This window comes from Macaca fascicularis, chromosome 3 (assembly GCF_037993035.2).
Source record: "Macaca fascicularis isolate 582-1 chromosome 3, T2T-MFA8v1.1".
Taxonomy (NCBI): Eukaryota; Metazoa; Chordata; class Mammalia; order Primates; family Cercopithecidae; genus Macaca; species Macaca fascicularis.
In genome coordinates this window covers 93,636,967-93,660,561 of record NC_088377.1, presented here as the reverse complement: position 1 = coordinate 93,660,561, position 23,595 = coordinate 93,636,967, and the positions used below count along the sequence as shown (strand labels likewise).

General features: G+C 40.5%; 1 protein-coding gene across 11 annotated transcripts in view; it reads right to left on the bottom strand.

Moving 5' to 3' along the window:
* The window catches only part of AOAH (acyloxyacyl hydrolase), a 206,425-nt gene that overhangs the window by 135,488 nt on the left and 47,342 nt on the right, over positions 1-23,595 (bottom strand). For 10 of the 11 annotated variants that reach the window (XM_074035229.1, XM_065542124.2, XM_074035228.1 and 7 more), the window contains exon 4: positions 12,233-12,332. The exons of the other annotated variant lie outside the window; for it this stretch is intronic. In XM_074035229.1, the coding sequence (XP_073891330.1) occupies positions 12,233-12,332 (100 nt within the window). The remainder of the gene's footprint in view (positions 1-12,232; positions 12,333-23,595) is intronic. 11 annotated transcript variants of the gene reach the window in all.

Genomic DNA, 23,595 nt, shown 5'->3' with positions numbered 1-23,595 from the left:
AAAAAGCCTTATTTTAAACAGCATTATTCCCACCGACTCCTTTTCCTGACATTATTATTCATTGTTTTTACCTCTACCATCACATACCACTCTGCTGTAGAGTTCTTAGTGTTCACACCACAGAGGTTCTTCTATGCTTCAAGTTCTATACCAAACATCGTACATAGTTTATCTCTAAATTTTATACTAACACTTTGCAAAATAGGAAATAACAGTTCTTAACTCTACTTTGTAAATGAGAAATCCAAGACCCAGTGCTGAGTGAATTGTTCTAGGCTTCACAACTAATACCATTGTTCCATTTTGACTGTTTCTTCCCTAGTATCTGGGCTCATAAACAAGCGCTCCAGTATAGGCTCTGTGGTCTATTTTTATTTATAGCATGTTGTCCTATTCTTTACACAGATGGTTTCTGGCAAATTTTGGGTTAATCAGATGGTGGATATGGTTCAGTAGTAAGGGTCTTTTGTTACATAGTCTTTTACTTTTTTTTCTATTTGCCTTCAGGTTGTGTGATCAGTCTTACTCTATGTTACATAACACATTAATTATTTGTATTAGTTTCCTACTACTGCTGTGACTAATGACCCTAAACTTAGTGGCTGAAGACAACATGAATATTCTTTTACAGTTCTGGAGGTCAGAAATTCAGGGCTAAAATCAAGGTGTCTACAGAGTTGGTTCCTTTTGTAGGTTCCCAGGGAGAACCCATTCCTTGCCTCTTCTAGTCTTTAGTGGTGATGGCTTCACGGCTCTGAACGCTGCCTCTGTTGTCACATTTTTTTCTCTCGCTCTGATCCTAAATGCTTGCTTCTTGTAAGGATTCTTGTGATCACATCAGCCTCACCCAGATAATCCAGGACAATCTCTCCATCTAAAATCCTTAACTAAATTACACCCCCAAAATTCCTTTTGCTGTCTAAGGTAACAGACAATTACTGGGGGCTCAGATGTGAACTTGGGAGGTGGTGGGAGATTATTCTTTCTATCATACTTCTCATTCAACAAATAGTTGTTGAGTAATCAATGCATGCAGTGAACTCTGTTCGGCTCTGAGGAAATTTCAGGGACTAGCACTATGTTTGAGGAATAAAACAGCCAGACTGTCTCTGCTTTCAAGGAGTTTACACCCTAACAGAAGATGTAGACATTAAATAATAATTTTACAATTATTGAATTACAATTGTAATAAATGCTGGAAAATTGGAGTGTGAAGAATGGAGAGGAGTCATGTAGGAACTGGCTTAATTTTGGGCATCAGGGAAAACTTCTTAGAGGGAATGCCTTCGAGCTGAGCTCTAACAGGGGTGATTAATTAAGTGAAGATGAGGGCCAAGAGTGGATGCTGGGAGACCAGTGATTAAAGCCTTAAAACTCAAAGGATCTTTTAGAATCATTCCCAATCATTAGTGTCATTAGCTTTTCTTGAGCTGAGGGAATTAATAAGCATGTTCTCGAGAGAGATAGTTGTCATTTTCTGAATTTCTCAAAAGCAGGCAAGAAAAATGTTCATATCTCAAATATCATAGAAATACCTTCCTTGGAATAATTTGATTTCTTCCACTTATCAGAAGTCAATTGTAACATAACATTTGCATTACTTTTGCTGTTCTTTGAAGAGTCTTAACACCTCTGTGAGTTTACTAGCCCCCATATCAGTCTTTATACAAGTTTAAGTAGATAAATTAACAAGATTTCAAATATGGATGTTAACAAAAATACAGCTTTGAATCTCTGGCATGATCATGTGAAATGCTTGGAGAAAAGATTGAACAATAGAGCACAAGTCCAGACATAGTGTTCCAATGCCATCCTCAGTTCTCTTAGAGTTCTCTTTTTTTTTTTTTTTTGAGACAGAGTCTCGCTCTATCACCCAGGCTGGAGTGCAGTGGTGCGATCTTGGCTCACTGCAACCTCTGCCTCCTGGGTTCAATCCTGTCTCAACCTCCCAAGTAGCTGGTACTACAGGTGCACGCCACCACGCCTGGCTAATTTTTGTATTTTTAGTAGAGATGGGGTTTCACCACGTTGGCCAGGCTGGTCTTGAACTCCTGACCTCAGGTAATCCTCCCGCCTCAACCTCCCGAAGTGCTGGGATTACAGGCATGAGGCACCACACCTGGTCCCCTTAGAGTTTTAAGCCTTCACATATGCAGAGAGCAACTTAATTTTGTGGTCTCTGATATTGAAAGCCTTTTCTGCTTCTGTGATAACTTATTGCCTAATCATCAAAGAGCTTTGTGAAGTCAAAATACATAAGAAGGGGATAAAATCTCATTTTAATTTTTCACTTTTTAAATTATAAGAAGGGGTGGGCATTTTCTCCTAAATTTTCAGTCCTTTGATCTTTTTCCCTAAACCATTTGTTTGTGGCCTTTGCTTACTTTTTTTTTTTCTTTTTGATTTTTTTAGGAGCTCTTTGAATCAAAGAGAAAATAATTCATTGTGTGGCATATTACAAAACATTTACCCACTATGCCATTTGTCTTCTGACTTTGTGAAGGGGGCAAGATTTTACTAGTTAGATGTATTAATATTTCCCTTTGTGACTTTTCAAGCACAAATTACAAATACAATTGCTCAGGGTTTTATAGTTACATTTTTAAAAAGTGATTCAGTCTTTAATCATCTGGGATTTATTTTGCTATAAGGTATAGATAAGCATTTAGCTTAAATTTTTTTCAAATGTCTAGTCTTTAGTTTATTGTATTTTTTGATTAATCCAGTGTTTTAGCACTGATTAGAAATGCTATTTTCATCAAAAACAAGAATCGCAAATGCATTGGGGTTTATTTCTAGACACTATATTTTGCTCCATTTTAAGCTGACTTTCTGTGTCTAGAAGGCTATATTCCCTTGTCACTTATGTCATTGTTCATGATTTCCTCAGATGGTTAAAGAGGAACTTTTAAAAACATTGTCAATTATACAACTTTACAACCAACAATTTGAATTTTGATTTTTTTCTCTGTAAAGCTAAGATAATGGAATAACCTTATAACTGTGTGGGAGGATTTTAGATGATGTATATATGCTAAGTACTTAGTCCAATTTCATGTCAGTTGTCATTGCCTTTTATTCTATAGCCCCTAATGTGTACACGTACAATAGAAGCTTAGTAAAGCTTTGAGCTTCAAGTCCAGGTGGGCTGGCACCAGGATCTGTGCTCTTCGACATCATGTTGAATCGTCTCTCAGTTAGAGGTAGGAGACAAATTTGATTTCTCTGGAAAGCTGGAGGGGAATGAGTGTTCTGTGAGGTTTGTTTTTGTATTTATTTTTTTAGAATGGGAGAGACTTGAGCGGCTTACTAGGCCTTCTCATTTTCTTCTTTGGGTGTAGATAACTTCAGTGCACCTTTGTAATTAGTCAGCACATTGTTTTGAAAAAATCCATAGAAAAGGAATGAATTCCAAATAGTTTGGGTCTAAAACCTTTAATTCCCTCTGTCTTTCTAAGAGGCCTTATTCCTAGGGGACTGGGGACTGGAAACCCAGTAGCTGAGGCTAAGTTGATGAATCAATCAGAAAAGGGATAGAAATCAAGGAATGGTTGGGGAAAAGGATGCAGTTAGAGGGCAAGTGGGGATCCATGGTTTTGGATGTGTGGGAGGTGAGAAGCAGGAGAAGGGACAGTGCTTTCAGTCTTGTCAATGACAGCTTTCAGGCTTGCGCCAGCCTCCGGCACAACAGTTCTCACCCTTCAGTGCTCGTCAAAAGCGTTATGCAAGTGCAGATGCTAAAACCCCACGGAGGAATACCAGAGCAGGCACCCCGGGGTGAGTCCCATGTTTATTTCTGAAAACTGCTTCACATTCTCAAAGAAGCCGAATGCTTTGATCTCTCGTATAGTCCACTGAGAGCAGATACATCCTCACGAGGGAGAAAGGAAGGTACATTCAGGACTGCCCTTCTCATCCTATTTTTTACTCAACAAATCTTACAGAGCAACTACTATGTGCCAGGTACTATGCTAGTCCAGGAATAAGATGGTGAGCAAGAAAGACATGGTCCTTGTGTTCAGATGGTATCAAAGAAATAAATAAAGTGCTGTGAGAGAGCGGGAAAGGGGACCTTCTTCAGAGAGGCTGGTCAGGGAGGGCCTTTCTGGAGAGGGGGTACTTAAACCAGTAAGTGGACAAGGCGCTGGCCATGCAGGGAACTGGGAGTTCTAGGTAAAGTGCCCAGCACGAGGGGCTGATGCAGGCGAGGCAGAGTGTGCTGGCCAAACTCTACTCTACCCTGAAGGAGTCACCTCCACTCCTATTCCCTCCAGGTCGAGCTTAGCCCTCGTCTGCTGGGGTTTCCATTCCTCCTGGCACCCTGTGTGAGAGCACTCGTCTCTTCTCACTGTTTGTCTATAAGCCTGCCTCTCCTGCTAGAATATCCATTTACGTTGCTATTGCCTGCCACATTTGCTGGAATACCGTTCTACGTAATTCATTCTACATAAATATTTCCTGGCTGATAAAAAGAAAAACAATTATTCTGTAGAAAGTATGAGACTTCAGGAAAGTCTCTCCGTTTTCTAGGTATCGGTAGACTTATTTATAAAATGACAGAATCCTATCTGTCCTGCAGACTTGGGATGGTCAAAAGAGATAACTTATTAGGTACCTGGCTGTAGGATTGGTACATGGTAAGCGTTCAAGAAATGTTTCTTGAGGCGTGACTACGTGAGCGAACATCTCAGTGGTTTAATTGTTACTGAGAAAGTTGGGATATTGTGCAAGATTCTTGAAAATTAAGGTGTTTATGATATTTTATGAAAAGTAAAACTAAAGCTGCCTTTACTTCCCTCTGGCTCTGAGAAGTGACTACTCTGAATGTGCTCCAGAATCTATGCTAAACACAGGCAGTGCTGATGTGAAGAGCTACAGGTCTGAAGTCCAGGGCCCTGGGTTGAGTTCAGATTCTGCTCACTACTTATGAGGCTTGAGTAAAGGCTTTAAGCCTCCACTGCAAAATATGTTTGATAATTATACCTATAAAATAGAGTTTGACCCTGTGATATTGGGTTAAAATCAGAGATATCGGTATGAGCTCACATCCACAAACACACACACAGAGACACACATACAGACACAGAAACAATTGTAGGTATTTGTGTATACTTGGGTTGTACACACATATGCTTTACTTAGCACTCCACAAAGAAGACCAGGACCTAAGAAGGCCAATAAGCAATGACATCCCAGTAGCAATGGGCACACCTAGCACCCAGATCTTGGTTTCCAAATATCATTCTCCAACAAAAGGGACCAGGTCTCCTTAGGGACATGCTGACTCAAGGACAGGGGCAGAAGAATACAAGATAACGAGATGAGCCTGGATCATCTGGTAGTACCAGAACATAAAGTAGTATGGAAGAAAAAGAAATAGGACAGAGGCGTGTCAGAAGGACACGGGAGCCACCCTAAGCTTCCAATGGTAGCAAAACTGGAAAACTGGATACATTTGTGCAATAAAAGAGTGTATATTTGAATTATAACTCAAAGTATAAAGTACATATACATGAATCTGTGCTAATATAAATAAATGGCTAATTAAATAAATTAGGGAGGAGAGACATGTTTTTTACATAGAAGAATTTCAAAAGATATACGTAGACATTCCATGTTCTGGGAGTGGGGGCTTGGTCCACCCTGGCCTCACTGAGTGTAGGAGGCTGGACTTAGGGACTCACTTCTAAAGAACAGAGTAGAGGAAAAGGGGGGAAATAGTGACTTTGCAGTTGGGAAGCCTGGCAAATGACCCTTTCACCGAGTGATGAAGGTTGATCTCACCAGCAATACCATGTGGCATCATTTAACCCTAATAGGATGTGATGAGAAGGGTGCTTCACCTCTGTGGTGTTCTTTCCAAAAACCCCTAACACTGTTGAACCAAGATGAAGACATGAACAAATCCCAATTCAAGGAACATTTTACCGACGTGCTTAACCTGTATCCCTGAAAACTGTCAAGGTCATGAAAAACAAGGAAAGATGAAGACTCTGTCACAGACCAGAGGTCACTAAGGAGACATGAAAAAGAAATGCAATGCATGTCCTGGATTAGATCCTAGAACAGAAGAGGACATTAGAGGAGAAATGGGTGCAATCCAAATAAAGTCTGGGCTTGAGTTGCTACTAAGGTATACACAGTAGTGATATTGACTTCTTTACTTTTGACTAAGTAATAGTAAGATGTTCACATTGTGGGGAATTAAACTTGGGTGAACAGTACACTCTCTTGCAGTATCCTCACAGCTTTTTGTAAATCTGAAATTATTACCAAAAGACTCTTATTAGAAATAACAGAGTTTGTTTGAGACTAGACAATAACACATCTGACAGTGTGTTGTGAGCTCTTAGGGCTAAAAACAGCATTATGAGCATCAGGTTCTGTGGATTGTGCAGAATGAAATTTAGTGATTACAGAGTCTCAGGAAGTGTCCAATTTCCTGTCCATCTTTAATTCTTTTTCTAAACATGACCACCTGAGACCACCTACTAAAAGAGATGCCAGGTGTTTTATCTGACACCTAGTGTTTAAAAAATAAAAGGGAATTCCCGAGGTCAGCTTGTTTATTGCTTAGGCAAACCAGAATTTGTCATGTGTCACTTTCTCATATAAAGAGTGCAAATTTACTTATTGCCAAACCCATTTATGTCACTTGCCTGGTAGTTTGGATTCCAGGGAAATACGTTTCCTGTGCATACACAGCCTCCCCCACACTCAGCATCAGAGAGCTTTTGCTTCTTGTAGAAACCCAACTCACTGTGGGAAAAGCTGTTTCAAAGTCTGGGTTGCTTTCCCAAGGCAGCAGGTCTCCCCGCCACCCAGCAGTTCAGGAGGCCCCAGGGAAATAAGGAGAACCTCTTTCCACACAAGGCTTACATTCCGAATATGATTCTCTTTTAATGTAGATCAAAGTGGCTGAAGTCTTGAGTGTGCCTTGGAGATGTTGGTAAATGCAGCATGTACCTCCAGCACTGCTGTGGTTAGGAAAGGGGTCAGTTCAAAGCTATGAAGTCTGCCTGGAGATCTCAAGGTTTGGGGACCCAAACGGGAGTGGCTTAAAGCTAAGGAGGCTCCAGGATGCTTCTGGCTCAACCTAGGGCTCATGCAATGTAACACTCTGATCCAAAAAAGAGAGCTTTGAAGAGCCACTGGGTACACAAGAATAAACTGCATTCGGTTTTCAATTTGTGAGCTGTGGTGTCAGAATCATGGTTTTGGACACTGTGGGAGGGCTGGGGAGGGCTCAAGAGAGAGCCAGGTGCACGAGCATGCGAGTGCACACACACACACACACACACACACACACCCCAGCAGCAATCAATGCGCTGTTTCGTGTGCAAATGAGAGGAGTGGTAAAAATAAACTCCCAAGATAGGTAACACAAACCACCTGAGTGGTCTTTGTAATGAGGCCTGCAGCTATTTTTCCTTCCCTTTCCTCCCCGTCCCTCTTCTCTTCCTCCTTTTCTCCTCTCTCCTTTTTCTTCTTCTTCTTCTTGTACCAGTGGGACACTGTAGATTTTTCTCGCTTTAATTAATTATGGATGAAGTTTGTCCTTTTTGAGCATACAGTAGATGCACTGTGAGCTCCAAATGCGGTTCCACCTTTAACTTTTGGCCCCACTGAAGCCAAATCTCTGTTGCCCTGCACTGCTTGCTTCTGCGCTGTGAGCTCCCTGATACAGAGGGGCCCATCCATCCCCTCCATCCCTGCAGCATGCATATCATAGGGGAGACAGCTTGCATCCCATTATTAGTATTGTACTACAGTCTGAGATGTGTGCAAAGCCAGACATAGAGGGTGCAGAGTCCTGCTTATGAGGAATTAGCTGGCCCAGGAGCAGTGGTTCCATTCAAAGTGACAATGCCCACAGAGTCTCAGTGAGGCAGAGAGCACAGTGAATGAGAATTTGGGCTTTAAGACAAACAGATCTGGGGATGAATCCTCTCATGTTCCTCACTAGCTGTATAGCCTGGGAAATTCCTTAATTTCTCCAACTCTCAAAATTCCTTAACTGTAAAATAAATATAGACCTAAGAGCACTGTTAAATGAGATCACACATGTCAGTCAAGTGCAGCGGCTGGCAAGCCATCAATAAATACCAGCTTCTGCTATTTTCATTTTCATCCATATACCAAGTAAGTGTGTGCCTGGCATGGTGGAGAGAACAAAGACAGGCAAGGTATAGGCCTGCCCGCCTCCATGTGCTCGCATCCTAGTGAGGAAATCTATGAGACTTTAGTATCTTGCTGTCTCTCTGCCACACCTTCCTCATCTATAAAGGGTGGACAACCATACCTACTCCATAAGAATAAACGCATGAATACACATAAGCATTTAGAACAATATTAGCACATTGTAAGTGCTCGAACAGTTATTTTACAATGATTGTTCAAAGGAGAGTTAACATTTGGTTGGAACAGTTAGGAATTACTTTACAGAGAACGTGACCATTGACATGAGCTTGAGAGATGACATGGAGTTGATAAAGGTGGTCTGGGTAGAGGGAATGATGAAGACCCAAGGTGCAGGGTGGGAGGGTTGGGGATGGCTCAAGGGAGAGCCAGTCACTTGCTGCAGCACAGGATTCACCAACCTGAGGGAAAGGCAAGTCAAAGGCCCTGATAAGCTAAGTGAAAATTTGTACTTAGTTGTGTAGGTAACGTGGAGATCCCAAGCTCTGTTCAGGATCAGATGTATGCACTGGAAAAATCAGTGAGGGCTTGACATGAGGAAAGTCAGAATTTCCATCAGGGATGCAAATGAGAAGCTAGTGACACATCATCCACTCATTGCGCCAATACACATTTCCTTGGTACGTGTGAAGCACCGTCCTAGACACTGGGTGTACAGTGGTGAACAAGACAGAATTTACCACTGGAATTCAGAGCCTAGTGGGAGAGAAAGGAGGAAGTCACACAGGGACATACCTTGTAAAGCAGCAAGTTCAAGAAAGGAATATACAGGAGCTATGACAAGAGGGCTATCTAATAGGGCCCGCCTCCCTGAAGAAGTGACATATAAGCTGAGCCATGAACAATGGGGAGGGATAATCCACCAAGTGGAAGGACAGAGGGAGAAATTGATTTCCAGGCAAATGGTTGGGCTGCGGTGGGAAAGTCGTATTTATCCTACAGCAAGGCATTCGTGGCATCAATGTGGAAAATGTATTAGAAAGAGGGAAAGAGCACATTTGGTTGGACTCACTGGGACGCTAGAGCAGAAGCTACATCAAAGACAGTTGAGGGAATTCTACATGAAATGATGCTGTTCACCCAACATGGGATGAAGCTCACAGGCAGAAGCCAGACACAAAGGAGCGCATGCCGCGTGAGGCCTTTGATACGATATTCAAGGATGGTTTCCTAAAAATGAACTAGCCGGTGGCGATTGACTTCGGAATAGTGGCTACTCTGAGGACTATTGACTAGGACAGTCAAGAGAATTCCTTCTGGGGGGCTGAACATTATCTACGTCTGCATCTGTATCTTCACCCGCCTTCAGTAGGTAATGAAAGGTCAGCTGAGAGAAAGGATGAGAGAGAGAGACCCAAGCTTAGGCAAGCCTTTATTTAACTTGCTGGCTGCTCTACTACAGACAGAGGAGGCAGTCCTGAGCTTACAAAATGAGGGCCTTATATGGGGGAGAGAGACCCTGGGGTTGTTTGTTGGTTAACTCTGCCACATATCACCTTGTGACGTTTATGGTACCAGAGGGTGTAGGTAAAGTTTGTTTATGTTTTTTACTACTTTTTTTTGTGCGACCTTCCCCTGTGCGGTCTGGATGGTTTGTAATTGGGGTTTGCTTTATTGCAGCAAGGCCTGATAGGTGAAGTCTGCTGGCTTTACCAGGGCGCCTAGATAAGGGCTGAGAAATGTAAAGAGGCTTGGGGGAAGGGGAGGGGTGGCACAAAGAGGTTTGCGGGGGGCAGGGGACGGGTTGTGTTGGCAATACCAAGAAGCTTTTTTGGGGGCGGTTTGTCCCTAACAGGTAGGTAATTCCACCTAAGCATTCATACATGCTATGTGGGAGTGATTTGTAAAATGATAAAAAGTTTTGCTATACACCACTGAAAAATGGATGCTCAAAATGTAATGTTAAGGGAACAAAGTAGGGTATAAAATTGTATATACACTCTCATGACTCTCAAAGAAATTATCAATACAATATAATTTATTTGAAAAATCAAAAGGAAGCACACATTTCGACATCTGTTGTTTCTGGTGGTAGGATTTCAGCTGGCTGTTGTAAGAAGACACTCCAGGGGAGTTTCTGAAACATTGACACCACGGTCAGAGCTCAACCAATCTCTGAGTAGAACAATGGGGGTATGAACCCAGTTCTGTTCTTTCCTCAGGAAGTGACTGACAGGAAGTCACATAACTTTTCTAACCCTCAGTTTCCTCCACTGTAAAAAGGAGTCATGATGATGCCTCCATCCTAGGCTTGCTTGGGAGCAAAACAAGATCAAGTGTGAGCCCCTACACCAGCACTGGGCCCACAACGAGTGCCCAGTCAATGTCAGTGACTGCCATTCAGGGGAAGCTCAGAGGCAGAGAAGAGGGAAGCTGTCCACTTATACACCCATTATCCCTCTTTTCTGGGTTATCTGCAGAGATGTAGGCTGGAGAGAGGGACCCAAGGCGGAGGGCGAAGGCCTAGAACAGCTGTCAGAGGAAAGTGAAGGGGGCTGTCCAGGGAGCAGTTGCAAGCTGCCCAGCAGCACTGAATGCCAGCTGGGGTAGAAGGTGGCGGTTCCCACATGAAATCCTCCAATTCCCTTGTAGCCAAAGAGGTAGTGGAAATGTTACAGAGTTAGGAATTGAGAAGGGGGTCAGGGTGGGAAGACAAGGACGTGAAATTTCAGATGTAAACTCTAGAGAGTATAAAAATAAAGAATGCCATTTTAAATGGGACAGTTTAACGAACTTTTTGCGACTATGTGTAGCTATGGGTGGAATGTATATATGACATTATTATTTAAGGAAATCACAAAAACTGTATCTTTGCATTTCTACACAGAGACCCATTTCTTCCTTGCAATATCAAACAGCAAATATTATATTATGATATAATATTCACATGCTATTTGAACACATGAAAAAAATTTTTTTTTTTTTAATTAAAGTTAACTAACTCTTCTAGGTACCAGTGGAGCCCGCAACTCCTCAGGTGGAATTGGGGGAAAAGTAATTGGCACTTAGTCGGTAACAGAGGAAGCATGAAATATACACGTTCCTTGGGTATTTGTATTTCTTTCTTCCTGCTCAATGAAACAGGCTTATGACATTTAATACCGTCCATCAGCAAAATCATGGTCATTGGTTAGGCTACAAAGCACTAAAATGGACTTCATTTTAACATGGATAAAAAGGAAATTACAATTAAAATAGAAACCTGTTGTGTTATATCCAGAAAAACTACAATTCAAGAAGGAAGGCATAGAAGTTTTCTTTACAGGGAGCTCCTGAAAATTCATATTCTGTGGCCTAACTGGATTCAATATTATCCTCTCATCCAGAGTGTGGGGAGGGAATTGTGTGAACATTTGCAGCCTCCTCTCCGCAATCCAACTAAAAGCTACACAAAAAGATATAATGCACACAGGGTCCTCTGAACAGCTATCACTGAATAATAATGTTATCAATAATGATTACTTAGCAATCATTTTTATTAACACTTTAAAAACTGTATCAGTTACTGTGCTAAGCAATTTTTCCATAGTAGCTCACCTACTTCCCAAAATAAACCAACGTGGGAGGTAGTTTATCATAACCCATTTTATGAGTAAGAGCAATAAAGCTCGGAGTAGGGTGACCAACTGCCCAGGATTTCTCAGGTTGTGGGGCTTTCAGTGCTCATGGTAGGAAAGTCCTGGGCAAACTGGCATGAGATGGTCTCTCTATGAGAGTGACTTGCTTGATTTTTAAGTGATAGGGATTTAAACCTCTGCGTCTGTTTTTTCAGATTTCCTACCTACTGGCAGCCCAGTTCAAAATTACAGTCCACAATGGTTGAACAGCAAAGACATTCTTTGTAGCATGGGAGTAGAGATCTAGGCTGAAATGCAGAAATATTATTTCTTGCGGGGTAATTGAAAATGTCATCTTGTCTCTCCCTCCCTGTCCCCAAAACTCTGAGTGAGTAAAAGCTAAGTCTCCCTTTCTAACATTTCCAAAGACCTTGTATGTCACTGGAAACAGATGTTCAGAGTGAGTACACACTCACCTTGGGAAGAGGGTAGAGATGACACAATGGTTGGCCAGTGTTCTGTTTACAAAACTCCAGAGTGTGACATACCACATCCGCATTCATATCTGCACTAAGCCTGGAGGGAAATGGGGCAAAACAAAGGCTATTCAGATCTCTCAGGCATTAAGAAATAGAAGCTACTGCAAAGAAAGGTAAATCCCCAGAATGGATTCTAATACCCTCAACTCCTTGCAGAGTGGCCTTTGAGCCCAGTCCCGGGGAGCTGCTGGATGGTAATGATTTCCTGCCACGTTGCTCTCTCCTGCATTTAGAATGAGGTCCTAAGGGCGAGGATGGGGCACGCACAGCACTGAGCTGCCAGTCAGCCTCTCACGCAAGTGCTGGGATTCTTTTCAGGCAAAGCCACACATAAAATTGGGAAAGAAAAAGTGGACGGGTATGTAATTTGATGGAAACAATATTTTGAAGTTTGGGCCTTTGAAAGATATGGTGACCTTATAGTGAAAAATCATTTATGATATAGCCTTAAACACCTAACCTTATTTTCTTAGGCACAATCCAAATAATCTATTCTGTTCCCTTATAAACGTATTTCTTTTTTCTTTTTTTTTTCTTTGCGGGAGATCGGAGTTTTGTCAGACCTCTGAGCCGAAGCTCAGCCATTACAACCCCTGTGACCTACACATATATGTCCAGATGGCCTGCAGGAGCCAAGAAGTCTGGAGCAGCCAAAGAAAAACCACAAAGAAGTAAAACAGCCAGTTCCTGCCTTAACTGATTAAAATTACAACATTTTATTATCGTGACTTGTCCCTGCCCTATCTTATTGATCAATCGACTTTGTGACGTTCTTCTTCTGGACAATAAGTCTTACGATCTCTCCACGGTGCACCTTGCAACCCCATCCTCTGCTAACAATAGATAACCACCTTTTACTGTAATTTTCCATTACTTACACAACTCCTATAAAACAACCCCTTCCCCATCTCCCTTCGCTGACTCTCTTTTCGGACTCAGCCCATTTGCACCCAGGTGAATAAACAGCTTTATTGCTCACACAAAGCCTGTTTGGTGGTCTCTTCAACGGACACCCTTGACATTATTATTACTCAAATCAGACTCCCCAGTTATTCAGGAACAGAGTTTTTGGTTTGTTTGTTTGTTTGTTTGTTTTTGTTTTTGTTTTTTTGAGACGGAGTCTCGCTCTGTCACCCAGGCTGGAGGGCAGTGGTGTGATCTCGGCTCACTGCAACCTCTGTTCCCAGGTTCAAGTGATTCTTCTGCCTCAGCCTCCCCAGCAGCTGGGATTATAGGCACCCACCACCATGCCTGGCTATTTTTTATATTTTTTAGTAGAGACAGGGTTTCACTGTGTTGGTCAGGCTGGTCTTGAACTCTTGACCTCAGGTGATACACCCACCTCGGCCTCCCAAAGTGCTGGGATTATAGGCATGAGCCACTGCACCAGGCCCAGCATGTTTCTTATTCTTATGGAAGAAAGTACAATGTAACTGACTTGTGTCTCTCCCTGGGGATGGTGTAAGGCTAATTCTCTTAAAACATTTAGTTTACATCTAGATTCGATGGAGCTAAAACAAACTTTCCATGTCCATTTTTTCTTTTCCACTCCCAAAACTCTTCTTACCAAGAAAAATGAGTATAATTTTTCGAATGATGCAAACAAGTATAAACTCTTACTACATTTTACGAGCAAATTATTGATTCAAACCACAAGTCAAACCAAGACAACAAAAACAAAAAAATCCAGCAACACAGGTTGTTAATACCCAGAGACCAATCTTTGTATTCTGCGGAGGGACAGTGATGGAGTCTAGAAGATTCTTTCTTTGGGTTTCTTCCCAGCTCACATGACCACTTCGCTGTCTCCCTTTGCCCCTGGGGGTGGGCTCCTGGTACCTGTGTTGATATGCCATAGCTCCCAGCCAGTTGATTAGATCTCATTAAACTACTGTTTCAAGCAGGACCAATCTGATTCTTTCAAACATTTGGAATCGGTGTTAAAAATGTTTGGCTTCACCCTGGGCTACCCTCAGAATAAGAGAAGCTAGAGTGAGCTGGGATGGTGCTGTCGTAATTTCCTGCCACGTGAACTGAGTATCTGGAAAGCCAGTCTGCAGGATGGGTTCTGAGGGCAGAACTCAGAGGGTGTGCAGCGAGGCAGTTGGAGGAGAGCGCACTCCCTGGGTTCCTTTGGTTTACTGGTTCTATTTTCAGTCTCTTTCAGAGGCCTGGGTACTTTTCTGCCCTTCAGTCCCATGATCTGTGTGCTCTAGGGTCTTATAATAAATCCACTCCAACCTCTCCCCACCCAACTATTATAACAACTACCTCTACAATCACTGCAATGACTAACACCTCTCTTCTCCCCCTGAGCCTCCTCCTTTTTCCCTTTCATCTTGTGATTGAAAGCAGCAGCAGCTTACACATGTGCCAGCCCTTGAGCACCCCTGGGTTAGCACTGGAGTGCATGGCCCCTTTTAATCCCTGGCCTGAATGTGAGTCACTGAATCTGCTTGCTCCCTGCACTCTCCTCTCTGCTTTCTTTCCCTGATGCCCATTTCCCAGACTCAATTAGGTTGTCTGCTCTGCCAAAGGAATTTTACACCTGGGCATGCAGAATAACAAATGGAATTTAGAATGATAAAAAGCAAAGAAAAGAAAACAGAACAGAAAAACACTCTTGATTTTCACTTTGGGAGTAAGCAGCAGTTATAATGGTTGCTAAACATCAAAATATCCTTAAAAATCTCTAAAAATCTTATCTTGGGACCACTACACCTCCAAACACTGGGAGGTGCCTTGAGCGTTTATTTCTATCATGCACCTTCCAGTAGAAAGAACGACCCTGGGTTAATGAAAATGTACCTTATCAAAGCCCGTCACAGAAAGGGGGGGCCACCTTGGAAATCTCCAAATATTTTGAGGATAACCAACATGTGAAAACAGGCTGGAACCATGGCCACTCAAATTTCATTCCAGCTGAATGCGGCAAACAGTGTGGCTGGCAAAATGGTTTGTCAACCTTTTGTGAGCACCTGAGTTAAGAGGGAAATGCAGAGTTCATCATGAAAGTCACCTGCTTAGCCCCAGGGTCCCTTCAAGGGAAGTCAGGGGGTAAGACTGCAACTAAGAGTATCAAAGACACCATCCCTGTTAAGCAGTGAAGCAGGCTGCTTGTTGCAGATAAAGTCCATTACCAAACTAATGTCTACCAGGGGTCAGTAAATCAGGAGAGGATGGCTGTTTTCACACATCTGTTCTCAACTTAATTGTTCATTTATTTAACTGATGACTGCTGTCTTTATGGGGGTCTGGTAGTTAGTGGACTCAAGAGAGTGATAAATAGGGCTTTGGTTAATCTTTGTTTTTAACCTAAGGCCAGTATCCCATCTGTGGCAATCCAGGACTAGCAGAGCCAACTCATCACGTGATATACAAGACCTATTCTCTTTTCCCTCCCTAATAGGGCACAACTTCAAGTAAGTGAACTTGAATGTGAGAGTGGAGATGTGGACCACTCAGAGAGCGAGGCTGGCCATCTCTGAACTGGGGAGCAGAAGAGGGGAACTGGACATGTGGTGTCCCTCTAGGTCCTCTAAGATAGAGATTCATCATCAAAAAGACATAAAGTGACAAGTACTCCTTTGGATGAAAAGAGAAAATGCTGAACTCCATACATTCACAGAAATTTAAAACCATTAGAATGTGCAAGATGCATAAGAAGTGGCAGTATGGTGTGTGTACTCTTGCTCAGCCTTGGGACAGAAGGCCTAGACTAAGCATCATTTACTGAATCTTCAAGCAGTCTGCAAACTCATAGGAACCATTCCCACCTTTTCTTTCTCCTAGAGCAACAGATAAAGCCAAGAGAGTCACATTTTTCATTTTTAAAAAGACTTTTTCTTTTGAGCAGTTTTAGGTTTACAGTGAGATTGACAGGAAAGTACAGAGATGTCCCATTGACCTCCCACCCCCACACATGCATAGGCTCCCCTATTATCAATATCTGCCACCAGTAATCTCTTAAAATTGATAAACCTGCACTGACACATTATTATCGTCCAAAGTGTTTAGTTCACCTTAAGGTTCACTCTTGGTGTTGTATACTCTACAGGTTTGGACAAATGCATAATGACTGGTCTTCACCATTATAGTATCATACAGATTAGATTACCACTGCCCTAAAAATCCTCTGTCTTATGCCTATTTGTCTCTCTCTCCATCCTAACCCCTGGTAACCACTGATATTTTTGTAGTCTCCATAGTTTTGCCTTTTCCAGAATGTCACATAGTTGGAATCATACAGTATGTAGCCTTTTCAGATTGGTTCTTCTCACTCAGTAATATGCATTTAAGTTTACTCCATGTCTTTGTATGACGTGAGAGCTCATTTCCTTTTACTGCTGAATGATATTTCATTGTATGGCTGTACCACAATTTGTTTATATGATTGGACATTGTGGCTGCTTTTAGTCTTTGACGATTATGAATAATGCTACTATAAATATTCTTGTGCAAGTTTTTGTGTGGACATAAGTTTTCCGCTTAATTGGGTAAATGCCCAGTGGTATGTATCCTGGCTTGTATGGTGAGACTCTATTTTGTTTTATAAGAAACTATCAATTTTTTTCAGTTTTTAAAAAATTTTACCTATTCTATGTACAGTGGTATCTCATTTTTTAATTTGCAATCCTGTAACAGCGTATAATGTTGAGCTTCTTTTCATAAGTTTATTTGTTATCTATATATCTTTTTAAGTGAGGTGTCGTTTAAGGTCTTTAATTTTAGGTTCATTTTTTTTAAACTGGGTTGTTTGTAATTGTTGAGTTTTAAGAGTTATTTTATGTATATATTTTGGATAACAGATGTTTATTAAATATATACTTTGCAAATAGTTTCTCTGAGTCTATTTATTTGTACGATGTAAAAAGTTATCACAAAACCCAAGGTCAACTAGATTTTCTCCTACACTTTTAGGAGTTTTGTAGTTTTGTTTTTACAATTCATGTCTCTGATCCATTTTGAGTTCATTTTTGTGAAGGATGTAAGGTTTGTGTCTGGATTCATTTTTTTGCATGTAGATGTCCATTTGTTCCAACACCATCTGTTGAAATGACTATCTTTTTTTCAAATCATATTGCCTTTGCTCCTTTGTCAAAGGTCAGTTTACTATATTTATGTGGGTCTATTTCTGGGTTCTCTATTCTGTTCCATTGATTATTGGTCTATTCTTTCACCAATACCCCACTGTCTTGATTACTATAGCTTTGTAGTAAGCCTGAGTTCAAGTAGTATCAGTCCTCCAACTTTGTTCTTCTCCTTCAATATTGTGTTGACCATTCTTGATCTTTTGCCTCTCCATATAAACTTTAGAATCAGTGTGTCAATATCTATAAAATAATTTGCTGGGATTCAGATTGAGATTGCATTGAATCTACATGTGTTAAGCTGTTTTTCACTGCCATAAACAAATACTTGAGGTTGGGCAATTTATAAAGAAAAGAGGTTTACTTGGCTCACTGTTCTGCAGGCTGTACAAGCATGACTCCAGCATCTCCTTTGAGTGAGACCTCAGGAAGCTTTCAATCATGGTGGAAGGAAAAGGGCGAGTGGGAAGTATCACATGAAGAATGAAGAGAGCAGGAGTGAGAGAGTGCAGGGGAAAGTACCACACTCTTTTAAACAACCAAATCTCGTTACCAAGGGGATGACACTAAACCCTTCATGAGGAATCTGCCCCCATGATCTAATACCTCCTACTGGGCCCTACCTCCAACATGAGAAGTCACATTTCAACATGAGATATGGAGGGTACAAACATCCGAACAGTATCACTACAGATCAAATTGGGAAGAACTGACATCTTAATAATACTGATTCCCTCTATTCATGAACATGGAATATCTTTTCATTTATCTAGTCATTTAATTTATTTCAATAAAGTGTTGTAGTTTTCCTCATAAAGATCTTGCACATATTTTGTTAGATTTACACATAAGGATTTTATTTCTAGAGGCGATAATGTAAATGGTATCATGTGTTTAATTTCAAATTCCACTTGTTCATTGTTGATATATAGGAAAGTGATTCACTTTGTATATTAACTTTGTGTCCTGCAACCTTGCTATAATTGCTTATTAGTTCTAGAATTTTTTTTTTTTTGGTGCCGATTCTTTTGGATTTTCCACATAGACAGTCAAGTCACCCGAGAACAAAGTTAGTTTTATTTCTTTCTTCTTAATCAGTAGACTTTTTATTTCCTCTGCCTCTTATTGCATTAGCTAGGACTTTCAGTACAATGTTGAAAAGAATGGTAAGAGGAGCATCCTTGCCTTGTTCCTCATCTTAGTGGGAAAGCTTCTAGTTCTCAGCAGGAAGTATGATGTTCATTGTAGTCTTTTTGTAGATATTCTTTATCCAGTTGAGAAAGTTTCTCTCTAGTTATTTCTAGTTTACTGAGAGTTATTTTAAAATCACAAATGAGTATTGAATTTTGTTAAATTTTTCTCTGTGTCTATTAATATAATCATGAGATTTTTCTTTTTGAGCCTGTTGATATGATGGACTACAATATTTGATTTTTGAATGTTGAACCAGTCTTGTATATTTGAGATAAATCTCACTAGTTGTAGTGTATAATTCTTTTTATACATTTTTTATTTAATTTCCTAACATTTTGCTGAGGATTTTTAAATCAATATTCATGAGAGATATTGGTCTGTAGTTTTCTTTTCTTGTAATGTCTTTGTCCGGTTTTGGTATTAGGATGATGCTGACCTCATAGAATGAGTTACGAAGTGTTCTCTTAGCTTCTATCTTCTGAAATAGATCATAGAGACCTGGTATACTTTCTTCCCCAAAATTTGGTAGAATCTACCAGTGAATCTATCAGGGCTTCATGTTTTTTGTTTTGGAAGATTATTAAATATTGATCCAATTTCTTTAATAGATATAGGCCTATTCAGATTGTCTATTTCCTCTTGTGTGTTTTGGCAGTTTGTGTCTTTCAAGTAATTGGCCCATTTCCCCTAGATTATCAAATTTGTGGGCATAGAATTATTCATAATATTTCTTGATTATCTTTTTAATGTCTTTGGAATTTGTAGTGATGTCCTCTCTTTCATTTCTGATATCAGTAGTTTGTGTTATCTGTCTTTTCCTTAGTTGGTCTGGCTAGAGGCCTATCAATTTTATTGATATTTTCAAAAAACCTAGCTTTTGGTTTAATTTTCTCTATTGATTTCCTGTGTTCAATGTCCTTGTTTTCTGCTCAAATTTTTCTTATTTATCTTCTGTTTATTTTGGATTTACTTTGCTCTTCTTTTTCTAGTTTCTTAAGGTAGAAGCTTAGATGACTCATTTTAGGTTTTTCTTTTTTTCTAATATAGTCATTCAATGCTACAAATTTCTCTCTAAGCACTGCTTTCACTTCATCACACGAATTTTGATAAGTTTCATTTTCAATTTTATTTAGTTCAAAATACCTTAAAATTTCTTTTGAGATTTCTTCTTAGGTTCATATGTTATTTAGAAGTGTTTAATCTCCATGTATTTTGTGATTTCTAGTTATCTTTCTTTTATTGATTTCTAGTTTAATACCAACGTTGTCTGACAGCAGACATTGTATAATTTCCATTCTTTTAAATTAAAATGTGTTTTATGTCTCAGAATGTAACGTATCTTGGTGAATGTTTCATGTGAACTTGAGAAGAATGTGTATTCTGCTGTTGTTGGATGAAACAGTCCTTAGATGTCAATTACATCTGGTTGATTGATAGTGTTGTTGAGTTCAACTACAGTAGTCTCCCCTTATCTGAAGTTTTGATCTCCATGGTTTCAGTTATTTGTGGTCAGCTGTAGTCCAAAAGTATTAAACAAAAAACTCCAGAAAGAAACAACTCATACATTTTAAATTGCATGCTGTTTTCAGTAGGGTGATGAAATCTTGCACCATCCCACTTCATCTCACCTGGTATGTGAATTGTCCCTTTGTTCAGCATACCCATGCTCTATACACTACCTACTTGTTAGTCACTCAGTAGCCTTTTCAGTTATCAGATTGATTGTCACTGTCTCACAGCGCTTATGTTCAACTAACCCTTATTTTACTGGATAACAGCCCCAAGGCACAAGGGTACTGTGCCTAATTTATAAATTAAACTTTGTCATAGACATGGCTGTATAGGAAAAAACATAGTATACATAGGATTTAGTACTTTTATCCATGGTTTCAGGCATCCACTGGTGGTCTTGGAACATATTTCTCACAGATATAAGGGAAGATTACTACATGTGTTTACTGATTTTCTGTTGGCTGGAACTGTCCATTTCTGATAGAGGGATGTTGAAGTCTCCAACTACAATAGTGGATTCATCTATTTATCTTTGCAGTTCCATCAGTTTTTGCCTTACATATTTTGATGCTTTGTTTTCAGGTGCATACATATTAAGAATTTTTGTCTTATTGGAGAACTGACCCCTTTATCATTATGTAACTTTTATCCCTTTATCCCTGATAACTTTCCTTGCTTTGAAGTATGTTCTGTTTCAAATTAATATGGCTACTCTTTCTTTTGATTAATGTTAGCATGGTATAGCTTTCTCTGTCTCCTTTCACTCTATATTTATCTTAATATTTAAAGTGAGTTTCTTGTTAGACAGCAAATAATTGAGTCTAATTTTTTGATCCACTCTGAAAATTTGTTTCTTAGTTGGTACATTTAAACCATTAACAGTCAAAATGATTATTGATACAGTTAATACCTACCATATTTGTTACTGTTTTTTATTTGTTGCCCTTGTTCTTTGTTTTTATTTTTGTTTTCTACTCTTTTTCATTTCTCCCTTGCTCCCTCACTCCTACCATCAGAAACATGAGAGTTTGTGTGTGTGTGTGTGTGTGTATGTGTGTGTGTGTGTGTGTTTCTAATAACTACTGTGAGAAATTAGTTGAACTCCTGGAGGCAAAACTCACAAAAGAGTGAGTGGGCACACCCCTATGACTTGGTTCCCCTGGAATTTTTAACACAAACTTGTCTACATCTAGCTCCAGCAATTTGTCTATTACAGTACAGATTATCTTTCTTTAATACTGGCTCCTGTGGCAATTTTTGCTCTGGAAAGTTGTGATTCTCTGTATCCACCTGTTTCTCCCCAGTTTTGGAGCAGCAGTTTGCCCAATAATTTTACTTATTTTGTTGTTCTTTTGTTTTTTTGGAGACAGAGTCTCCCTCTGTCACCCAGGCTGTAGTGCAATGGTGTTATCTCAGCTCACTGCAACCTTCGCCTCCTGTGTTCAAGCGATTCTCATGCCTCAGGTTCTAGAGTAGATGGGATTAGAGAGGTGCACCACCACCTCCGGCTAATTTTTGTATTTTTAGTAGAGATGGGGTTTCACTATGTTGGCCAAAGTGGTCTTAAACTCCTGGCCTCAAGTGATCCACCCGTCTTGCCCCCAAAGTGTTGGGATTACAGGCATGAGCCACCACCGCCAGCCCTGATCTTACTTCTCTTAAAGATCGATGAAGTATTGTTGGTTTTTCAGTTTGTTCAGCTTTTTAACCTGTTGTTAGAAGAGTAGTGACTTTCAAACTTCATAATGTTGTGCCTATCACATTTTCATTTACTTCCTTTTACTACCTTTACAGCTACAGAAGTATATAGGAGTGCAGCGTACAGGAAGGGGAGGGCTTCAACACTTTGGCATAGCCAGCGAATTGACTGCTTGAATTAGAATCATGGTAGAATTACAGTCAATGATGATGACCATCATTATCATCATAAATCTAAAGAGGAGCAAGGATGACAGAGCCTGTGGCGGGGTTAGGAGAATAGAGGCTTTTCCACTTGAAAGTGCTCATATTTAGACCTGTGACATTACTTTCAAAGGAGGTTTTATATATAAATTGTAGTCACAGAGATCCCCGCAAAAAACTGAGAGATCTTCTTCATATAACTTAATACTCTTATCTTGTTTCTAGGTCACATCCTTTATAGTGTACTATAAATTTAATCATTTCTATAAATCTTGTAATTATCTTGTGAATAACAGAATTATATTGCCCCCCCCCCTTTTTTTTAAATGGAGTCTCTCTCTGTTGCCCAGGCTGGAGTGCAGCAGCGTGATTTCTGCTCATTGCAGCCTCCACCTCCTGGGTTCAAGCAAATCTTCTGCTTCAGCCTCCCGAGTAGCCGAGATTACAGGCACCCGCCACCATGCCTGGCTAATTTTTACAGTTTTAGTAAAGACGGGGTTTCACCGTGTTGATTAGGCTGGTCTCAAACTCCTGACCTCAAGTGATCCACCCGCCTAGGCCTCCCAAAGTGCTGGGATTACAGGCATGAGTCACAGAGTGCAGTGGCTCTGCCCTGTATTTTTAATGCCTCTCCCAAAGCCATTAATTACATTTAAGGTATACCATAATTGTTATCAATTCTGTTTTGCGTTTTTTTCTTAAAACTGTTTGTAGTTTATGCCTGTCCTGATCTCAGAGAGCTCCTGGGCTTAGGACACAAGAACTTGTGATTTAGAGAGAAGCATAAATAGATACCAGGAAGCAACACTGCCAGACAGAGACCAGAGTCAGGCTTGCTGCAGGAATGGAGAGAGCAGTGGCGGTCTGGGCCACACAGAGGGGGACCCAGCTGTGGTCACTGGCTGGGATTGAGCTGCCCGCTGAAGCAGCTCCTCCCTGCATGACTCAGGTTCTTGGGGAAAACCCTGAGTTCTCAGGTATCCTTTTTTTTTTTTTTTTTTTTTTTAACATCTTGTGGCTCTGCCTGTGGGAAGGAAATGTAATTGCTGCATAATTAGTCCATGAATTATTGAGAACTGAGTGGTGTGAAATAATGAGGAAGGATGCCCTTTGGGTTAGAAACTACATTTAATATTGGAAGACTGATATTCAAGTAAAACTAAATCATGAGGTTGTCATTTTCAGGGTCTACGTCAATCTCAAGGTGCGTCTGATGGCTTAAAACAAGCTGTATGAAGAACATGCCCAATGAAGAAAAATTTCTATCAGCTCACAACTAATACACATAGCGGGAAACTATGGACAAACAAAACACATGGTGGACAGAACCACAAAGTGAGGATCAGACATCTGTCGTTTATTCATTTATTACATCTGTGGTTCTTCCAAAGTGGCCCACCTCATGCTAGCGAGAATAAGTCTCTTTATTAGAAAGAAAAATGTGATTCAGGCTGGAGTGCAATGGAGTCATCTCAGCTCACTGCAACCTGCGTCTTCAGGGTTCAAGCGATTCCTCTGCCTCAAGCTCCCGAGTAGCTGGCACTACAGGCGCGCGCCGCCACATCCGGCTATTTATTTTGTATTTTAGTAGAGACAGCGTTT